The sequence below is a fragment of the Gopherus flavomarginatus genome, chromosome 1, assembly GCF_025201925.1.
Source record: "Gopherus flavomarginatus isolate rGopFla2 chromosome 1, rGopFla2.mat.asm, whole genome shotgun sequence".
Taxonomy (NCBI): Eukaryota; Metazoa; Chordata; order Testudines; family Testudinidae; genus Gopherus; species Gopherus flavomarginatus.
The window spans coordinates 210,983,470-211,004,391 of record NC_066617.1 but is presented as its reverse complement, the minus strand read 5'-3'; the positions used below and the strand labels follow the sequence as shown (position 1 = coordinate 211,004,391).

General features: G+C 46.7%; 1 protein-coding gene across 9 annotated transcripts in view; it reads right to left on the bottom strand.

The window, feature by feature from the left end:
* The window catches only part of AGPAT3 (1-acylglycerol-3-phosphate O-acyltransferase 3), a 154,645-nt gene that overhangs the window by 38,290 nt on the left and 95,433 nt on the right, over positions 1 to 20,922 (bottom strand). For all 9 annotated transcript variants that reach the window (XM_050936675.1, XM_050936672.1, XM_050936674.1 and 6 more), the window contains one exon: positions 6,911 to 7,137. In XM_050936675.1, the coding sequence (XP_050792632.1) occupies positions 6,911 to 7,088 (178 nt within the window). In that variant the 5' untranslated portion in view covers positions 7,089 to 7,137. The remainder of the gene's footprint in view (positions 1 to 6,910; positions 7,138 to 20,922) is intronic.

Below are 20,922 nucleotides of genomic sequence, written 5' to 3'. Positions count from 1 at the left end.
TTGCCTGCTTGCTCTGAGCTTTGGAGAAGTAGTTCTACTTTCTAGTCTTCTGTTTCTAAGTATAAGGACAAAGAGATCAGATAGTAAGTTCTATGGTTTCTTTTCTTTGGTATTTGCATGAATATAAGTGCTGGAGTGCTTTGATTTGTATTCTTTTTGAATAAGGCTGTTTATTCAATATTCTTTTAAGCAATTGACCCTGTGTTGTATCATCTAATACAGAGAGAACATTTGTACTTATTTTTCCTTTCTTTTATATAAAGCTTTCTTTTAAGACCTGTTGGAGTTTTTTCTTTACTTCAGGGAAATTGAGTCTGTACTCACCAGGGAATTGGTGGGAGGAAGAAATCAAGGGGAGATTTGTGTGTTGGATTGCTAGCCTGACTTTGCATTCCCTCTGGGGGAATAGGAAAGTACTTTTTGTTTCCAGGACTGGAAGCAGAGAGGGGGAGTCACTCTGTGTAGTTTCACAGAGCTTGTGTCTGTGTATCTCTCCAGGAGCATCTGGAGGGGGGAAGGGAAAAAGGATTATTTCCCTTTGTTGTGAGACTCAAGGGATTTTGGGTCTTGGGGTCCCCAGGGAAGGTTTTTCAGAGGGACCAGAGTGCCCCAAAACACTCTAATTTTTTGGGTGGTGGCAGCAGGTACCAGGTCCAAGCTGGTAACTAAGCTTGGAGGTTTTCATGCTAACCCCCATATTTTGGACGCTAAGGTCCAAATCTGGGACTAAGGTTATTTCATGAGTGGCAGCTGGTGGGAGATAGACAGAACCCAGAAGCCAGTAGAAAATATTATATTTTTCTTTTCTCTGCTAAGGGCTTTTTAGCAGAGAGAAACAGTTTGGTTTAAAAGGGAACCAGAGAGAAATTTTTTTCTGCTCTCTCTGGCAGTTGTGGCTTGCATGTTAAGCAGAAGTCGTTAAGGACTATTAACAGTCTTTTGTCACACAATAGCACTCCCATTAGGAGTCAAGTACCAGCACTTATAGGCATGCAAATAAAGTGGTTTTTCTGGTTTCCCTTCATTGAACATTAGCTAGAGAGAGAAAAGGAAAATTAGCTAAAGGCACTGTTGCTAGGCAGACTTCAGGAGGCAACAGAGAACCTGCAGTGCAGAAGATAAACACCGGAGGGCACCCCAACACAAGAAAACAGGAACCATGACTTCTAAGGCAAAAATTGAGGCCGAAGAACAAATCAAAGAAGCTGAACACAGGCGACAGATGGAGATGAAAGAAAAGGAAGAAAGCATGAAACTGGCAGCCTTCCAAAGAGAACAGGCAGCCCAAGAGGCAGCACACAAAAGAAAACTAGAAGAAGAAGAGATAGCCTACCGAAGGAAACAAGCAGAAGAAGAGTTGGCCCACCACCGAGAAATGGAAAAACACCAAAAAGAAATGGAAAAACACCAAAAAAGAAATGGAAAAACAACAAAAAGAGAATGAAGAGAAGGAAAAAACAGAGAAAACATGAACTGGAGTTGGCAAAAGCTGGGCTGCATGTGCCAGCCAACCCTAACAACCCGGCGCCAAATATTGCTCCACAGCACAGGAAATTTCCCACCTACAAGGCAGGTGATGACACCGAGGCCTTCTTGGAAAATTTTGAAAGAGCCTGTCTTGGGTACAGCATTCCCGAAGACCAGTACATGGTAGAATTGAGGTCACAGCTCAGTGGACCTTTAGCAGAGGTGGCAGCTGAAATGCCTAAGCACCAAATGAATGACTATAACTTTTTCTAACCAAGGCCAGATACAGGATGGGGATAACCCCAGATCATGCCCGTCGGCGCTTCAGAACCCAAAAGTGGAAACCAGAGGTGTCATTTCCCAAACACGCCTACTACATTGCAAAAAACTATGAGGCCTGGCTAACAGGAAACAACATTCAAACCTTGGAAGAACTGAACCTCCTCATACAAATGGAGCAGTTCTTGGATGGTGTTCCTGAAGACATCACACGGTACATACAAGATGGAAACCCCAAGAATATCGCTGAGGCGGGGGAGATTGGAGCCAAATGGATGGAACTGGCAGAAAGCAAGAAAGCTACTGTCAAGGGGAACGATTACCCCAGGGGGCACACAGACCATAACCCTACAACCGAGGACAGCCGAAGACCCCACATACCACCCAAGTAAAGCCACAGATACCCTACCCTTCAACCTCACCAGTCTCCAGTAACTCACCTCGGCCCAGTGACCCATCAGATGGAAGATGCTTTAAGTGTAATGAACTGGGACATATCAAGGCCAACTGTCCCAAGAACACCATGCGAGTGCAATTCATTACACCACCATCACACCAAAGATCCCCAGGCCCGGATGCCTCTCAAATACCCTTGGAGCGAAGGGAAAATTTGAGAGTGGGCGGAAAGAAGGTTACTGCGTGGAGAGACATGGGGGCACAAGTGTCAGCTATCCACCAATCCTTCGTTGACCCCAAATTCATCAACCCAAAGGCCAAAGTGACAATTTACCCCTTCATGTCACAAGCTGTAGACTTGCCTACAGCTCAACTGCCTGTCCAGTACAAAGGCTGGTCAGGAATGTGGACTTTTGCAGTCTATGACAATTATCCTATCCCCATGCTACTGGGGGAAGACTTGGCCAACCAGGTGAGGCGGGCCAAGAGAGTGGGAATGGTTACACGTAGCCAAACCAGGCAAGCTTCCAGACCCATTCCTGTTCCTGAACCGTCCACAGAGGCCCCGTCTGTGTTACCAGAAACCCAGACAGAGGTAGTGGACCCGGATTCCATGCCTACCACTGAAACAGCCACAGCATCTCCAGTCCCAGGCCCGGAACTGGAACAGCAACCAGCACCAACAAGTGCAACTACATCTTCAAACTCAACGCCAAAGGGCGCCAGCGAGCCAAAACTGGCAGAAGCCACAGACAGCCATACCCAAAAGGCTCGGCCAAAGCCTGAAATACCCTCAGGTGCACCAGCGGAGAGCGGTTCACCAGCAACGGAAACAACCCCATCACCTACATCGCTTCCAGAGGGACCAAGCCCAAGTCCACAGTCTGAGGAAGAACTGGTGACCCCAGCCTCAAGGGAACAGTTCCAGACTGAGCAGGAAGCGGATGACAGCCTTCAAAAAGCTTGGGCGGCGGCACGGAGCACCCCACCGCCTCTCAGCTCTTCTAATCGATCCCGGTTTGTTATAGACCAAGGACTTTTATACAAGGAAATTCTTTCTGGTGGACACCGGGAAGAATGGCAGCCGCAAAAAACAGTTGGTGGTTCCAACTAAGTACCGGGGGAAGCTCTTAAGCTTAGCCCATGATCATCCCAGTGGCCATGCTGGGGTGAACAGAACCAAGGACCGGTTGGGGAAGTCCTTCCACTGGGAGGGGATGGGCAAGGACGTTGCCAAGTATGTCCGGTCTTGTGAGGTATGCCAAAAAGTGGGAAAGCCTCAAGACCAGGTCAAGGCCCCTCTCCAGCCACTCCCCATAATTGAGGTCCCATTTCAGCGAGTAGCTGTGGATATTCTGGGCCCTTTCCCAAAAAAGACGCCCAGAGGAAAGCAGTACGTACTGACTTTAGTGGACTTTGCTACCCGATGGCCAGAAGCAGTCGCTCTAGGCAACACCAGGGCTAACACTGTGTGCCTGGCCCTAACAGACATCTTTGCCAGGGTAGGTTGGCCCTCTGACATCCTTACAGATTCAGGGTCTAATTTCCTGGCAGGGACCATGGAAAAACTGTGGGAAACTCATGGGGTGAATCACTTGGTTGCCACCCCGTACCACCATCAAACCAATGGCCTGGTGGAAAGGTTCAATGGAACTTTGGGGGCCATGATACGAAAATTCATCAACGAATTCTCCAATAATTGGGACCTAGTGTTGCAGCAGTTGCTGTTTGCCTACAGGGCTGTACCACATCCCAGTTTAGGGTTTTCACCAATTGAACTTGTGTATGGTCACGAGGTTAAGGGGCCATTACAGTTGGTAAAGCAGCAATGGGAGGGGTTTACGCCTTCTCCAGGAACTAACATTCTGGACTTTGTAAGCAACCTACAAAGCACCCTCCGACACTCTTTAGCCCTTGCTAGAGAGACTCTAAAGGATGCTCAGGAAGAGCAAAAGGCCTGGTATGACAGACATGCCAGAGATCGGTCCTTCAAGGTAGGAGACCAGGTTATGGTCTTGAAGGCGCAACAGGCCCATAAGATGAAAGCATCATGGGAAGGGCCCTTCACGGTCCAAGAGCGCCTGGGAGCTGTAAACTACCTCATAGCATTTCCCAATTCCTCACTAAAGCCTAAAGTGTACCATGTTAATTCTCTCAAGCCTTTCTATTCCAGAGACTTACAGGTTTGTCAGTTTACAGTCCAGGGAGATGATGCTGAGTGGCCTGACGGTGTCTACTACGACGGGAAAAAAGACGGTGGCGTGGAAGAGGTCAACCTCTCAACCACCCTGGAACGTCTGCAGCGGCAACAAATCAAGGAGCTGTGCACTAGCTTCGCCCCACTGTTCTCAGCCACCCCAGGACGGACTGAACGGGCATACCACTCCATTGATACAGGTAATGCTCACCCAATCAGAACCCCACCCTACCGAGTGTCTCCTCATGCCCAAGCCGCTATGGAACGGGAGATCCAGAACATGCTACAGATGGGTATAATCCGCTCATCTACCAGTGCATGGGCATCTCCAGTGGTTCTGGTACCCAAACCAGATGGGGAAATACGCTTTTGCGTGGACTACCGTAAGCTAAATGCTGTAACTCATCCGGACAACTATCCAATGCCACGCACCGATGAGCTATTGGAAAAGTTGGGACGTGCCCAGTTCATCTCTACAATAGACTTAACCAAGGGGTACTGGCAAGTACCGCTAGATAAACCTGCCAAGGAGAGGTCAGCATTCGTCACCCATGCGGGGGTGTATGAATTCAATGTCCTTCCTTTCGGCCTTCGAAATGCACCCGCCACCTTCCAGAGGCTGGTAGATGGTCTACTAGCTGGACTGGGAGAATTTGCAGTTGCCTACCTCGATGATGTGGCCATTTTTTCAGACTCCTGGCCCGAACACCTACTACACCTGGAAAAGGTCTTTGAGCGCATCAGGCAGGCAGGACTAATTGTTAAGGCCAAAAAGTGTCAAATAGGCCAAAACAGAGTGACTTACCTGGGGCACCAGGTGGGTCGAGGAACCATAAACCCCCTACAGGCCAAGGTGGATGCTATCCAAAAGTGGCCTGTCCCACGGTCCAAGAAGCAGGTCCAATCCTTCTTAGGCTTGGCCGGATACTACAGGCGATTTGTACCACACTACAGCCAAATCGCTGCCCCACTGACCGACCTGACCAAAAAGACCCAGCCAAATGCCGTTAAGTGGACTGATGAGTGTCAAAAGGCCTTTACCCAGCTTAAGGCGACGCTCATGTCTGACCCTGTGCTCAGGGCCCCGGATTTTGACAAGCCATTCCTAGTAACCACAGATGCATCTGAGCGTGGTATAGGAGCAGTGCTCATGCAGGAAGCAACAGATCACAACTTCCATCCTGTCGTGTTTCTCAGTAAGAAACTGTCTGAGAGGGAAAGTCACTGGTCAGTCAGTGAAAAGGAATGCTATGCCATTGTGTACGCCCTGGAAAAGCTACGCCCATATGTTTGGGGACGGCGGTTCCAACTACAAACTGACCATGCTGCACTAAAGTGGCTTCATACTGCCAAGGGGAACAACAAGAAACTTCTTCGTTGGAGTTTAGCTCTCCAAGATTTTGATTTTGAAATTCAACACATCACAGGAGCTTCTAATAAAGTTGCTAATGCACTCTCCCGTGAGAGTTTCCCATAATTCAGTAGTTAAAAAGTGTTCTTAAAATGTAGAAGTCTGTTAGTTATATACTTAGGAGTATATGTAAAGGTGTATGTGTTGTATTAATCTGTTTATTTTCAAGTTCTAGAAGGAAATCGCCGCCAGTGAGCTTCCCCACTGTCTGCAATTTGGGGGGCGTGTCATAAACAGATAGCTAAGGGTTAATGTCTCTTTCACCTGAAGCACCTGACCAGAGGACCAATCAGGAAACCGGATTTTTTCAACTTTGGGTGGAGGGAACTGAGTGTTTTTGTCTTTGTTTTCTGGCTGCCTGCTTGCTCTGAGCTTTGGAGAAGTAGTTCTACTTTCTAGTCTTCTGTTTCTAAGTATAAGGACAAAGAGATCAGATAGTAAGTTCTATGGTTTCTTTTCTTTGGTATTTGCATGAATATAAGTGCTGGAGTGCTTTGATTTGTATTCTTTTTGAATAAGGCTGTTTATTCAATATTCTTTTAAGCAATTGACCCTGTGTTGTATCATCTAATACAGAGAGAACATTTGTACTTATTTTTCTTTCTTTTTATATAAAGCTTTCTTTTAAGACCTGTTGGAGTTTTTCTTTACTTCAGGGAAATTGAGTCTGTACTCACCAGGGAATTGGTGGGAGGAAGAAATCAAGGGGAGATTTGTGTGTTGGATTGCTAGCCTGACTTTGCATTCCCTCTGGGGGAATAGGAAAGTACTTTTTGTTTCCAGGACTGGAAGCAGAGAGGGGGAGTCACTCTGTGTAGTTTCACAGAGCTTGTGTCTGTGTATCTCTCCAGGAGCATCTGGAGGGGGGAAGGGAAAAAGGATTATTTCCCTTTGTTGTGAGACTCAAGGGATTTGGGTCTTGGGGTCCCCAGGGAAGGTTTTTCAGAGGGACCAGAGTGCCCCAAAACACTCTAATTTTTTGGGTGGTGGCAGCAGGTACCAGGTCCAAGCTGGTAACTAAGCTTGGAGGTTTTCATGCTAACCCCCATATTTTGGACGCTAAGGTCCAAATCTGGGACTAAGGTTATTACAACAGCCCTAGGATTTACCCAAACCCTACTCAATTTTTTACGACCTCATTCCCATCAGAGTATACTCACGGCTCCAGAGCGAATAGGCAAGGCGACAGTTTATTCGGCGATAAAACTGCTTGTTTATAGGCCAGAGGATTAGTGTGCATAGTTGAACGAAGTTAATGATCAACCCACTCACAACGAAGACAAACCCAATGAGGAGATGAACTATAAACTGGGTCTTCAAAAATGCAATTAAGCCCATGATAACCACTTAGTAGGCCTTGCAGGGTCCTTCGCTCAGAATAACTGTCCTGAAAGAGAGAGAAAAGAAAATCTCATTGAGACTAAAGTTACCAGCCTCTGGAAAAGAAATCTAGGAGAGTGTTATTTCTCTGTCTTAAGCAGGAAGAGGAAAACCACCAGCCTCCAGGCCTCTTTTATTCTGGTCTTTTTTGCAGTGGGGTAATCGTTATTCAGCCAATGATGCAAATCACTTTAAGTAAGAATCTCGTTAACTAGAACTTTTTACTACCTGAGAAAAATTATTCTGGCCGCTGCTGCTGAATTTCACCTCTCTTCACACAAACTCCGAGTAACAAGGCTTTGTGATTGGACCAAAAAATAAATTAAAAACTGAAACAAACAAACAAACAAAAAACAATCCCCAATCTAAGAGCAGGCGGCACCGCAGCACCTCCACTGCTACTTGTTCCTGTCTGTGAACTGGAATAGTGGCTGTTGCCCCTCTGGGCCACATGAGTGGTGTGCCTAGCACCTGTGTAAGTGTGAATCCATTGATCCCTTCATGGCCTGTCCCCAAAGCTTTTTCTCTGCATTGACCTATTCAGAACAAGCACAAAAGGCCATCGCTGCAGAAGCACAGAGAGGATGGCGACCGTGCTATGTGTCTGCTTTGTTTAGAGAGTAGTGTAGTGGCCCATTCACTGAGTGGGCCCTTCCCACTATGACAAATTTCACTTTAGAAAAAACAGTGCAGCACTAAGAGAGGCAGTATGGCCTAGCGGACTAAGAATGGAAATGGAAATCAAGTATAGCAGAACTTCAGAGTTATGAACACCTCAGGAAAGGAGGTTGTTCATAACTCCGAAGTGTTCATAACTCTGAACAAAACATTATGGTTGTTCTTTCAAAAGTTTACAACTGAACATTGACTTAACATAGCTTTGAAACTTCACTGTGCAGAAGAAAAATGCTGCTTTTCCTTTATTTTTAGTAGTTTACGTTTAACAGTACTGTGCTGCATTTGCGTGTGTGTGTGTGTGTGTGTGTGTGTGTGTGTGTGTGTGTGTGTGTGTGTGTGTGTGTGTGTGTGTGTGTGTGTGTGTGTGTCTTTGCTGCTGCTTGTTTGCATATTTCTGGTTCCAAATGAGGTGTGTGGTTGTCTGGTCAGTTTGTAACTCTGGTGTTCTAACTCTGAGGTTTTACTGTATTCCCAAATTCTAATTCCAGCTCTTAGGCAAGTCAGTTATCTTCTCCCTTTCTCAGCTTTGTGACCCAAGAAGCCCTTCATGCCAACTAGCAAAGGGGTTACAGGAACATCCTGATACTGGTATGTACATTTTGGTTCACCAAAAATCATCATGTAAGGTTTTAAAGGAAAGCTAGTGTCACCCTGGTCCTTAATACAGTGAAACCCCGCTATAACGCAACCTTTGGGGTCCAAAATATTCCATCGCACTAAATGCGGGGTCGTGGTATAGTGGGGTTTCAAATCAGTCAGTTTTTCAGTGGTCCCCAAAGCGCTGCATTGAGATGCACCGTCTAATGCCCCTGGTGCCTAGTGGCCAGCAGGGGAGAGGAGGTGCTGCCCCCCGCCTGCCGGGGACAGAGAACTCCGGGGCTGCAGGCACTGGTGCTCTCTGTCCCCGGGAGGCGTGGGGCCGCAGCTTCTCTCCAGCTTCAAGAGGAGACACGGCTCCCCACTTGCCGGGGACAGACAACTCCGGGGCTGCTCTTGAGCGGGCGCCTGCCAGGGACAGAGAGCACCGGCGCCCGCAGCCCCGGAGTTCTCTGTCCCCGGCAGGCGGGGAGCCGTGGCTCCTCTTGAAGTGGAAGAGAAGCTGCAGCCCCGCGCCTACCGGGGACAGAGAGCACCGGCGCCTGCAGCCTTAGAGAAGCTGGAGAGAAGCTGCGGCCCCATGCCTGCTGGGGACAGAGAGCACCGGCACCAGCAGCCTCGGAGTTCTCTGTCCCCAGCAGGTGTGGGGCTGCAGGTTCTCTCCCCTGCCATCGTGTTGGGGACCATTAGTACAGTACCATACTGTACCTTAAAGGGGAGCCAACCTGTGATCGTGTTATATGCAATTTCGCCTTATGGCGGGGCGCGTTATGGCGGGGTTTGACTGTATTGTTGTTAGCTGTACATATAGATACTATGTAAGGAGTTATATATGTACACGGAAAATATGTTTTAAAGTCTGTATCGAGGTATTAGTCACCAGTAAAGGTGAAAAACAAGTTTTCCTCCAGACAAGAGATAAGAGATAGGTATTTCTGTCAGGCTATAAATTAAGCTCTAACTTAACAAAACAGATGCACATTTACATACAAAGTCGCCAGGAAAGGAACACACCAGAAAAAGAAGCCATGGGGGTTACCCTGGTTGTGTGCAAAGAAAATGAACATGGGAGTTATTCCTAGAAGGCAAAGATGACACCCCAGTCTTTGCCTGATTCTGCCAACATTTACGCATAGAAATAATTTTACATCCCATTGAATTCAATGGGTAAAGTCACATGAGTGTGAATGTCTGGTTGATTTAGACCTATGTCAGTGCCTGGAAATGGGGGGCAGACAGATCGGAGGGGGAGTAAGGGGAGGTACTGAGACCTGGCAAGGGGCAGGCAGCTGGCTCCAGTTGGGAAGGTGGGTCCCAGGGGTTCCTACCTGATCCTGGGAGCATTTCAGCCCAATCCTGGGCCCCACAGCAGCCACTCCAGCCCCTCTGGGTCCTGTTCCCTGCTCCCTAGACCTTGTGGTGGCCTGCTCCAGCCTCTCTGGGTCCTACTTGTCTTCCACGTCCCCCCAGGCATGTGCAAGTTTATGCAGGGGTAGAGCCCCCACAATATTTCCATTGTGAGGGCGCCAGCTCCCCTGACCTAAGTGGTTACTGGTGATGAAATGCTTTGAAGATACAAAGTGCTAAGTAGACAGACAGACAGACAGATGTTCCCTATGGTTAAAAAAAAACAAACAGTACACGCCAACAGCCAAGAACTAATGAAACAGCTCCATTTTTCACTCATTTAATTCATGCTGCTATTTATAACTCCCCAGCATTTGTACTAAAGATGCTGGTTTCCTGACTAACACAAACTATTGCAACTCCTACTTGTCAGGTGCTTCCTTCTGATCCCTAGAATATGTCTCATTGCCTTCTGTACTACAAATGAGTTGAGGAGTTTTTAATTTTCCTTACTTAAGTACATTTGGAAACAAAATAGAGAAAAGGGAGAAACATGTCAAACTGCCCAATGCTTCTATCTTAGATTTTTACATAGTGACTATAGTACCATTTCTCTAAGCTAAATCAAAGTAGTTGAATAAATATTGTTTTAGGAAGCCCCACTCTACTTGCCCCAGGATTTTTCCTATAAGAAAAAGGCTGAATTCTAAAACAAAATGTATTTGTAAAGGTTTCCATTTCTGGCAGGCATACAGTTGTTACTTAGCAATAATTCTTACAATCTGATGAAGGAACAACATAATTTTAAAAACAAACAAACTCTGTTTCCAGGATACCCATTGTCTGACACAGCTTAAGTGCTGCAAAATACTTCCTGTGTACTGTATCATCACCTTACTTGCTGAGCTGTGACACTGAGCAGCTGATTCCCTACACAGCAATGGATTCATGTCTTTTCATTAGAACATTCTTCAAGTTAGTGTATGAATTATGTCAGTGATAAGCAAACCCTTCCCCACTTCCAAGATTAAAGATAAAATCATTCCTTTATCTGTTGTCTTTCAAAGTACAGTACAGACAGACCAAAAAAATAAATAAATAAAAATCTGTTTTTTTCCTCCACATAATCACTCAGAATTTCAATTTGCATTTCATACAAGCGTACAGTTAGCTTAGCTGATGATAATGTATGTCATCACAGTTATTAGAATAGTAATTATTACCTTGCACTATAAAACATGGCTCTCTCCCTTTGGGTGCGCCGTTTAAGATCGGAAATAAACCACTACTAGAAAATGGAAATGCCAAGTAATAACCCTGAAGGTTTTCAACTGAAAAATGGTTGAGTCACACTTTTACGCTTCCTCTGCTTTGCACCAAATCTAGGATGTTCTAGCATTTGTCAATCAGATCAGTACTCTGCAATACTATAGACACAAAAAGGCAAATCTTGCTCCGCCAGCTGCAGCTGCTGGAAGCCTCTATATGTGGAAAGCATGATGTACTACTGGCACGCACAGAACCCAGCTCTGCTGGGGTTCACTGTGCCCCAGTGCACTTCAAGATTGCAAATACAGCGAATACTACTGCAGCCCCGAGAACAGAGAGAGGTTACTCACCCTGTGCAGTAACTGTAGTTCTTTGAGATGTGTCCCCTTATGGATTCTCCCCTTCAGGTGCACGTGTGCCCCACATGCCTTCTATTGGAGAATTTAATTAGCAGTATCTATGTAGCCCATGGATGCACTGTTGATATTCTCATGCCCTGCACCAAGGTTATCTCAGGCTGTGCGAGTGAACTCTCCTCAGTACCTTGTCCACCACTGAGTCTCAGAAGGAAACTCCAAAGCAGAGGGGAAGGAGGGCTGATAATGGATCACCCATAGGGACACACATCTCAAAGAACTACCGTTACTGCACAGGGTAAGTAACCTCTCTTTCTTCTTTGTGTAGTGCGCCTATGGGCGCTCCACTTCCGGTGATTCCCAAACAGTATCCCCATAAACAGGGCAGGGAGCTTCAGACCAGAGGCCATTACAAAGGAAAGAACTGCACTGCCAACTGCTGTATCACATCTGGAGGCATTCACTAAGGCATAGTGTCTGGAGAAGGGATGTACTGAAGACCATGTAACTGTTCTGCAGAGCTCAGAAAGTGGGACTTTTTAAGTAGAGGCACAGATGTCAGCTCATTCAGTGAGGTCATAATCTACATGCCAGCCTGGGGGCGGGGGGTGTTGTTGGCTGCACTGTAACAAGGTATAAAACGCCCAGAAATCTATTCTGAGAGCCATTGGCTAGAAATGGCAGAACCTTTGATCTGTCTCCACACTAAACCAATAGTCTAGGGGATTTACAAAATAGTTTAGTTTTATCTAGAATGCCCTCCTGACATCTGGAGTATTGAGAACAGTCTCCCTGTTGGAATTGTAGTTTCAGAAAGAAAACTGATAGGTAAATGACCTGATTTAGACAAAACTCAGAGGACACTTTAGGGAGAAACGTGGGATGCGGCTCTTATGCTTATAAAATATTGTGAAAGTAGAGCCTGCCATTAATGCCTCAATGTCTCTGACTCTGTGGGCTGAGGTAATAGCCACCAGGAAGGCTGTTTTCACAGACAAATTCAATAAGGAGCAGGTCTCCATTGGTTCAAAAGGAGACTTCATATGGACTTTTAAGAACCTGATTCAGGTGACAAGCTGGGGAGGGACTTTCACCTGTGGGAAGAAATTTCCTAGACTTTTCATGAATCTTACAGTTGCAAGGTGAGCAGACAGGGAGAGCCCCTCAGTAATGGTATGAAAAGCTGTTAGGACAGCCAGATGAACCTGCAGGGAATTCAGTGACAGTCCTGGTTTTTTTAGTTGCAACAGGTATTCCAGAATGAGCAGAAGTGAGGCAGATTCAGGGACAGCGTTCTGTAATTGACTCCAGTGATTGAATCTTCTCCACTTTTGAAAGTATTTCTAGTAGAATCTTTCCTACTATTTAATAATATGTGTTGTACCTTTGCAGAACAGAACAACTGTAGCCCAGCAAACCATTGAGGAGCCATGCCTTGAGGCAGCAAATGCTCAGATTGGGATGCAGCCTTCAACTGGCACCCTTGGAGAGAAGTTGAGGAGTGATTGGAAGATATGTCAATGGATAAAGAGCTGGGTGGAACTGGTAAGGAAACCATGCATGTCTTCACCATGTTGAGGCAATTAGAATGACTCATCTTGACCTGTCTGATATTTTTCACCACTGAGAATCAGAGATATTGGGTGAAAAACCGTAAAACAGTTTCCTCATCCAGGAAAGAAGTCCTCCAAGGAATTGCAACCTAAACCCACTCTTGAACAAAACAGAAACCCTCAAATCTGAAAAATGCTGACCAGAACCTGAGGATCCAGCTCTCTTTCATAATCTTGGGAAAAACACCTTCCGAGAGTGTCGGCTGTGACATTTTGTCTGCCTGGAAGATACATTGCTGAAATTCCAATGTGGTATTTTATGCACCAGTTCCATAACCATATTGCTTTGGCCCAGTGGGAAGGGGATCTCACTCCTCTCTGCCGGTAGACATAGAATAGGGGTTCCCAAACTTTGTTTGTGGCTTGTTTGGGGTAAGCCCCTGGTGGGCTGCGAGACACTTTGTTTACCTGAGCGTCCGCAGGTACTGCTGCTACAGCTCCCAGTGGCAGCGGTACGCTGCTCCCAGCCAGTGGGAGCTGTGGGAAGCAGTAGCCTCCAGTGCATCTACCTCTCCCCCCAGCTTAGTGTCATCTGCGAACCTGCTAAGGGTGTAATTAATCTCACCATCCAGATCACTAATAAAGATGTTGAACAAAACCAGACCCAGGACTGGACCCTGGAGCACTCCGCTTGATACCGGCTGCCAACTAGACATCGAGTCGTTGATCACTATCCTTTGAGACCAACAACCTAGCCAGCTTTCTATCCACCTTATAGTCCATTCATCCAATCCATACTTCTTTAACCTGATAGATCTGTGCCTGATAAGAGGCAGAAAAGGCAGGCAGGCATTTCTGACTGTGCTGAGCTCCAACAGGTCAGTGTGAAGGATGGTTTCCTGGGGTGACCATCTGCCCTGCACTGTTAAAAGTGTCAAGGTGCGCTCCTCATCCTAACAAAGATGTGTCTGTAGTCACGGTTACCACTGGCATCAGTTAGAGGAAAGGAACCCTCACCCCCTACATTGTGATGGACGTTCCACCAGTGCAGGGAATGCTTTATCTGCTAGGGAATAGACACTTGTCTAGACTGTATTTGGCAAGTAAAGTGATCTGAGCCACCCTGGAAGCAGCAAAGGCATAACCTCGCACACTCTGTCATGGAGGTGCAAACCACCATGTGACTGAGAAGTTGAATACAGTTTCTGACTGAAGTCTGGGGGCTCCCTTGACTGGTTCTGATAAGGTTTGGTAATATTATGAATCTGTCCTGGATGCTAAGGAATATAGGGATGCCCCTGTAAATCACAAGTTCTGAACAGGAGACAGTGTGGATTTTTCCACATTCAACTGAAGACCAAAGTCCAAGAACAGAGAAAGTGCTGTCCTTGTGGCAGACAATGCCTCTTGGTATGACCAACCCTTGAGCAGCCAATTAGCAAGGCAGATAAGAAGGAACTGAGGGTGGTTTGCCCACGCAGCCTGATATAGCCTTGGTGCAGGCAGGAGGATATCAACGGCACATGCGCAGGCCAAAGGGGCCCTGCTAATGAAAATCTCTGATTAAAGCAGTGTGGGGAACATGCACACCTTAAATGGAGCAGCCATAGGGGCACTACTTGAATAAAAACAGTAGCCAAAGAGTGGCTTTGCTTCCAGCTTGCACCTTTTGGGGATAGAGAAGATTCAGGGATAGGGTTAACCCCAATGTTTTGTAAAGTATAACTATTTTACTTTTATTTAATCTTAAAAAGACAGGAATCCTAAAGAATCTGAAGAATCCTGTTTTCTCTCCCACCCGATTAATACTGATTTCAATACTGGGCTCAGAATCTTCCATAGTATCTCTATTTTATTTGGCTTTAAAGTAACAATATTTTTCCCAGTTAGAGTTTACTTTTCTCCTGTCTCTGTAGGCCAGACAGATAAGACAGTGAAAGACTATCTGAGAAATGTTACTTTGTCAGCCAGGGGGTCCTTTGTGAATTCCCTACTGATCAATTTATATTGGGAAGTGAACAGGGATTACTATTTACCATAATGAGCAACAGTGTATTAACAGTGATTGAGTACAGTAGATATTGAGGAAACAGTTTCCTTAGAGCAATTTGCAGCAATTCTCAACAGTCTCCACCTTATATGAATAAAAGAAAATATATACAGCAGCCCTCTAACAACCATCTTTTCGTTCCCTTCATCTCCAACCATATCTGCAATCCCACAACACAAAACCACCATGAATATCCATTTCCTGCCAGGCTGCAGGACTGAGAACAGCTCCAGTAGCTATGACGTTTGTACTCTCCCTACTCCCATGACCTTGCAAACTCCTACCTTTTACAGCGATACTGCAGTAGAGCACAAATGTACAGAGCACCTAAAGGGTAACTTAGAACAAATAGCTTCCCTCAAACACCAGGTTGCAAGGGTCATTCAAATACACAAATACCTTATGAGGCTTATGGGGTCAATCATCTCCCAAAGTCAGATGTCACGTCTCTGATCCCCTATTATTGAAGAGGGATGCTGACTTTTGGTACTACCTGAGCTTTAAACTCAGAAGGCAAATCAGCAGGTTGCTGGATATCCATGCATCTACTGCTGTTATCTCAAATTTTGATAATACAGCAGGGGTCGGCAACCTACGGCATGCAAGCTGATTTTGAGTGGCATGCTGCTGCCTGCCACGGTCCCAGCCCCCAGCCCCACTCAGCCCCCCTGCCCACTGCTCTCCCCTGCAGGGACAGGAGGCAGAAGTGTGGTCCTGCGGCAGCCAAGCTTCCCCTCTCCCCTGCTTCTGCCCCCAGCGTGGTGCTTTCCTGCCCCTCCACCTCTCCTTCCCTGCGCTGATCAGCTGATGGCCCTTGTGAGGGGGACGGGGAAGAGTGGCAGCATGCTCGCTGCTCCATAGAGGCAGAGAAGAGGTAGGGACAGGGTGGCCTTGGGGAAGGGGGTGGACAGGGCATATCCCTTCCAGACCCTGCCATGAGCTGCGACCCCTGAACCTGACCCCCCATCCTTCTGCCCTCCACTCCCACACACCCCCAAGCCCTCTGCCCTGACCCTTGAACCCCACCCACCCAGCCCTCTGCCCTGACCCCTGAACCCCCCCACACACCCAGCCTTCTGCCCTACACCCCCCCACACCCTAGACCTTCTGCCCTGAACCCCACCTCCAGCCCTTTGCCCTGACCCCCCCTAGGACTAGGGTTCCAGCTGCCGGTCTCTTGCTAGCTGGCATCGCGGCCGCAGGCCCCGCTAAGCCCACTGCCAGCCTAGGTGAACAGAACCCCAGGCTGGCAGCGAGTTGAGCAGGCTGGTAGCATAAGATCAGCATTTTAATTTAATTTTAAATGAAGCTTCTTAAACATTTTGAAAACCTTCTTTACTTTACATACAACAAGAGTTTAGTTATATAGTATAGACTTATAGAAAGAGATCTTCTAAAAACGTTAAAATGTATTACTGGCAGGCAAAACCTTAAATTAGAGTGAATAAATGAAGACTTGGCACACCACTTCTAAAAGGTTGCTGACTCCTGTAATACAGCATCCATCTGGAATAACTGGACGGGTCATAATGTATAAACTACAGCTGAAATTTCTAAATCTGGAGATTTGTTTAATAAGAAAGATGCAAGACAGGCAAGGCATACTACAGTAATCTCTGTAAAAATATTAGTGAACTATGGAAAAGGAAAGAAAGAGTACAGAGTATCCCACTGCCCAACTGCTCTGGTGCACTGAGGGTTTGTTTTTTTTTTTGCTTTCCTCTGGGAAAAGATTTGCGTATTGACCACTTGGCACGGTTACAGGGAGAGCTAAGGCCTTTGATCCCTTTACATTACCTCAGGTGACAGGCTTTGCTTTCTTCATCTCTTATAAGGTGGAACCCAGCTGCTCAACCACTTGAGAACTGGGTCTCTGGGTTGCAACCCCATTGCCCAGATGCACGAATGTGACAGGCCCAACTGCGTTCTGCCCATGCAAGAAAAGTTCTTCCAGGAGTTTATGACCAACAGGTGATAAATGTGACTTAAAAAAGCTTCGTCAAAACAAACATATCCACCCAAAAGGTACACGGTAATGAGAGAAAAGGGTTAAAAACAACAAAAAGCCTCTCTTACCTTAAGCTTTTCATTTCTTTCAAAACTTGGGCAAGCCTAACTGCCCCAGACCCATCCCGCAGGTCAGTCTGTTGGGTCTCCATGAACAGACACTGAGGTCTGAACCCCCCTCCCTTGCTAGAGGACAAGTTTTTAATTGTTCAGTGTTCTTTTGATCTTAGACCCTCAGCTGTGGCAAACCAGCTATGTAACTTTGCCTGGCGCCTGAAAATAGCATCTTCCCAATTAACAGTCCAGCCACTGTTTTCTTACTCCCCTCAAGTTTATCCGAAAGTGTCTTACCTGCTTGTTCTTCCTAACAGCATCTTTTGATTCAACTGCATGTAGCCATAATATCATGCAGGTAAACTGAAATATCCATAATAGTCATAAAAGATATAGACATTCCCTTCATCCTTCTTTGCAAGCAAGTGGCAGGATAAGAATATATGAACAGTCATACTAGCTCAGACCAATGGTCCGTCTAGCCTAGTATCCTGTTTCTTACAGTGGCCAGTACCAGATGATTCAGAGGGAATGAACAGAACAGGGAAATTTTGAGTGATCAATCCCTTGTTGTCCAGTCCCAGATTCTGGCAGTAGTTTTAGGGGCATCCAGAGCATGGGGTTGTGTCCCTGACCATCTTGGCTAATAGCCATTGATGGACCTATCCTACATGAACTTATCTAATTCATTTTTGAACCCAGTTATACTTTTGGTCTTCACAACATCCCATGGCAATGAGTTCCGAGAGTTGACTGTGCTTGGATCAATGGTCCAATACGGTGAGACAAATCTTAAACTCTCAATCCACAATGTTGCAATTTCCCCACTCTTACTACCAGGCATGCAAGTTAATGAAGCAGTGGCATCCCTAGCTGTGGCTATCTCGACAGATATCTTTTTGCCACACACACTTATTACTCAAGAGTAGCGATTATTTTCAATTGTATTCTTTTTTTTTTTTCCTTTCTTAAGATCACATTTACATTATTGGACCTGGCAGCCACTCAGTGCAAGAATGCTGAGACTAGTCTAATAGTTTATACTCCTAACTTGCCAGTGGCAGTAGAGAATCCCATTAGGAATGATCTTGCAGTAAAATGTCAGTAGTAAGTAAGGAGGCGCACACACCATTTTGCAGCATAGCTGTAAAGCCACTTCCCCAGGGCTTTTCTGCATGAACAAAGAGCTACAGAGGTCTGAGTGCATCCGCCCAGCTCTTCTAGCGTCACTTGGTATCACTCCTTGTTTTTGCTTATGCATTCTCTTGGATTCCATTTACAGTGACTATACGAGAAACAGGTTTTTCAAATAACCAAGTTTCTTCCAATTTACACAGAAACCAATCCTTAAATTGTGGGCATATACAGATTCTGCCAACAGTGCATAAATAAATAGTTCTCTTCATGTACAGTATTACTAAGTCAAAACCACTGGTTTAGAGAATGGTGATGGCTGAGAAGACAGTAAGTGGAAAAAATAATCACATACGGTATTTGAAAATATTGCCATGGAAGAAGTTCAAGTATATTGAGTCTTTCCTGAACTTATGTACACCACAAGAAGGAAACAGAATACAAAGACTTCAAGTCTCCTTTACACAGTATGACTGCTTTCTGCCATAATCCAGGGAGTTTTGTGTTTAATAATGTATAAAATGTATAAATTCATGTATAGAGTTTAAGAAAGTTGGAGACCAAGTTTAACTACCTCGGAAAACCTCTAATTATTAATAGTAGGCTGCACTTCTAGAATGCCTATTGTCCACGGTATAGAGATCTACATATATTAATGCATTTTTCTTTACTTTAATACTCCACAGGGCTGGGTATTATCTTCTTCTCAATGAGGAAACTCAGATATAGAAAGATTAAGCGTCCTGGATAAATGTTCTGTTACAGAGCTGGGAATTGGACACAAACCTCTTTACTTGCAGTTTTGTGTCTTAATCATAAGATCATCCTTCTCCCAGAATTTCCATAGTTCCTTACAAATGATGACAGATCTCAGACTGCATTTTTAGTCCCTGAACTGTTGAAATTTGGATGATATAAACTGCTTCCAAATCCCATTTTCGTCAAGTCCCTGGACAAAAAGACGGTTACTCACCTTTGTAACTGTTGTTCTTCGAGATGTGTTGCTCATATCCATTCCAGTTAGGTGTGCGCGCCGCGCGTGCACGTCTGCCGGAAACTTTTTACCCTAGCAACTCCAGTGGGCCGGCAGGTCGCCCCCTAGAGTGGCGCCACTATGGCACTAGATATATACCCCTGCCGGCCCGCCCGCTCCTCAGTTCCTTCTTGCCGGCGACTCCGACAGTGGGGAAGGAGGGCGGGTGTGGAATGGATATGAGCAACACATCTCGAAGAACAACAGTTACAAAGGTGAGTAACCGTCTTTTCTTCTTCAAGTGCTTGCTCATATCCATTCCAGTTAGGTGATTCCCAAGCCTTACCTAGGCGGTGGGGTCGGAGTGAGAGGTCGCGGCCTGGAGCACTGCAGATCCAAAAGCAGCATCATCTCTGGACTGCTGGACCAGGGCATAATGCGAAGCAAATGTATGAATGGATGACCAGGTCGCTGCCCTACAGATTTCTTGAATGGGCACTCGGGCGAGGAAGGCCAGCGAGGATGCCTGTGCTCTGGTAGAGTGAGCAGTCACTCGGCCCGACGGGAGTTGGGCCAAGTCATAGCAGGTCCTGATGCAGGACGTAACCCATGACGATAATCTCCGAGAGGAGATCAGTAGCCCCTTGACCCTGTCCGCTACTGCCACGAATAACTGAGGGGACCTGCGGAAGGGTTTTGTCCTGTCCATGTAAAAGGCTAGCGCCCGTCGGACATCTAGCGAGTGAAGCTGCTGCTCCCTGCGGGACGAATGGGGCTTAGGGAAGAAAACTGGGAGGAAAATCTCCTGGTTGACATGGAAAGCTGAGACCACCTTAGGAAGGAAAGCAGGGTGCGGCCTCAGCTGTACCTTATCCTTGTGGAAGACCGTATACGGTGGGTCCACCGTGAGGGCCCTCAGCTCTGACACCCTTCTAGCTGAGGTAATGGCCACAAGGAAGGCGGTTTTCCATGAGAGGTAAAGCAGGGAGCAGGTAGCTAATGGCTCGAAAGGAGGGATCATGAGCCCGGACAGGACCAGGTTGAGGTCCCATGAGGGGGCTGGAGGGCGAATTTGGGGATAGAGCCTCTCCAGCCCCTTCAGGAACCTCGCCACCATGGGGTGAGAGAAAACAGAACAGCCGTCCACGCCAGGATGAAAAGCGGAGATGGCAGCGAGGTGAACTCGTAGGGACGACAATGACAACCCCTGGGCCTTAAGGGACCAGACGTAGTCCAGAAGAGTGGTGACGGGCACCTCCATAGGACGAAGAGCTTTCTCTGCACACCAGCAGGAGAAGCGCTTCCACTTGGCTGTATAAGTCACTCTGGTGGAAGGCTTTCTGCTGCCTAAGAGAACCTCACGGACCGGGGTGGAGCACCGCAGCTCAGAGTCAGTCAACTGAGCCATGCCGTGAGGTGGAGCGACGGAAGGTCCGGGTGACGGACCCTGCCGTGGTCCTGCGTGATGAGATCCCGATGAAGAGGTAGGGTAACGGGGTTGGTCACTAAGAGGTCCAACAACACGGGGTACCAGTGTTGCCTGGCCCATGCCGGGGCTATTAGAATCAATTGGGCTTTGTCCCTGCGCACCTTGATTAGAACTCTGTGAATCAGGGGAATCGGAGGGAAAGCATAATGGAGGTGTGTTGTCCAAGGGATCAGGAATGCATCCGCGAGAGACCCGGGCTCCCGACCCTGGAAGGAGCAGAATGTTCGACACTTCCTGTTCATCCGGGATGCGAAGAGGTCTATCTGGGGACGACCCCACCTCTGG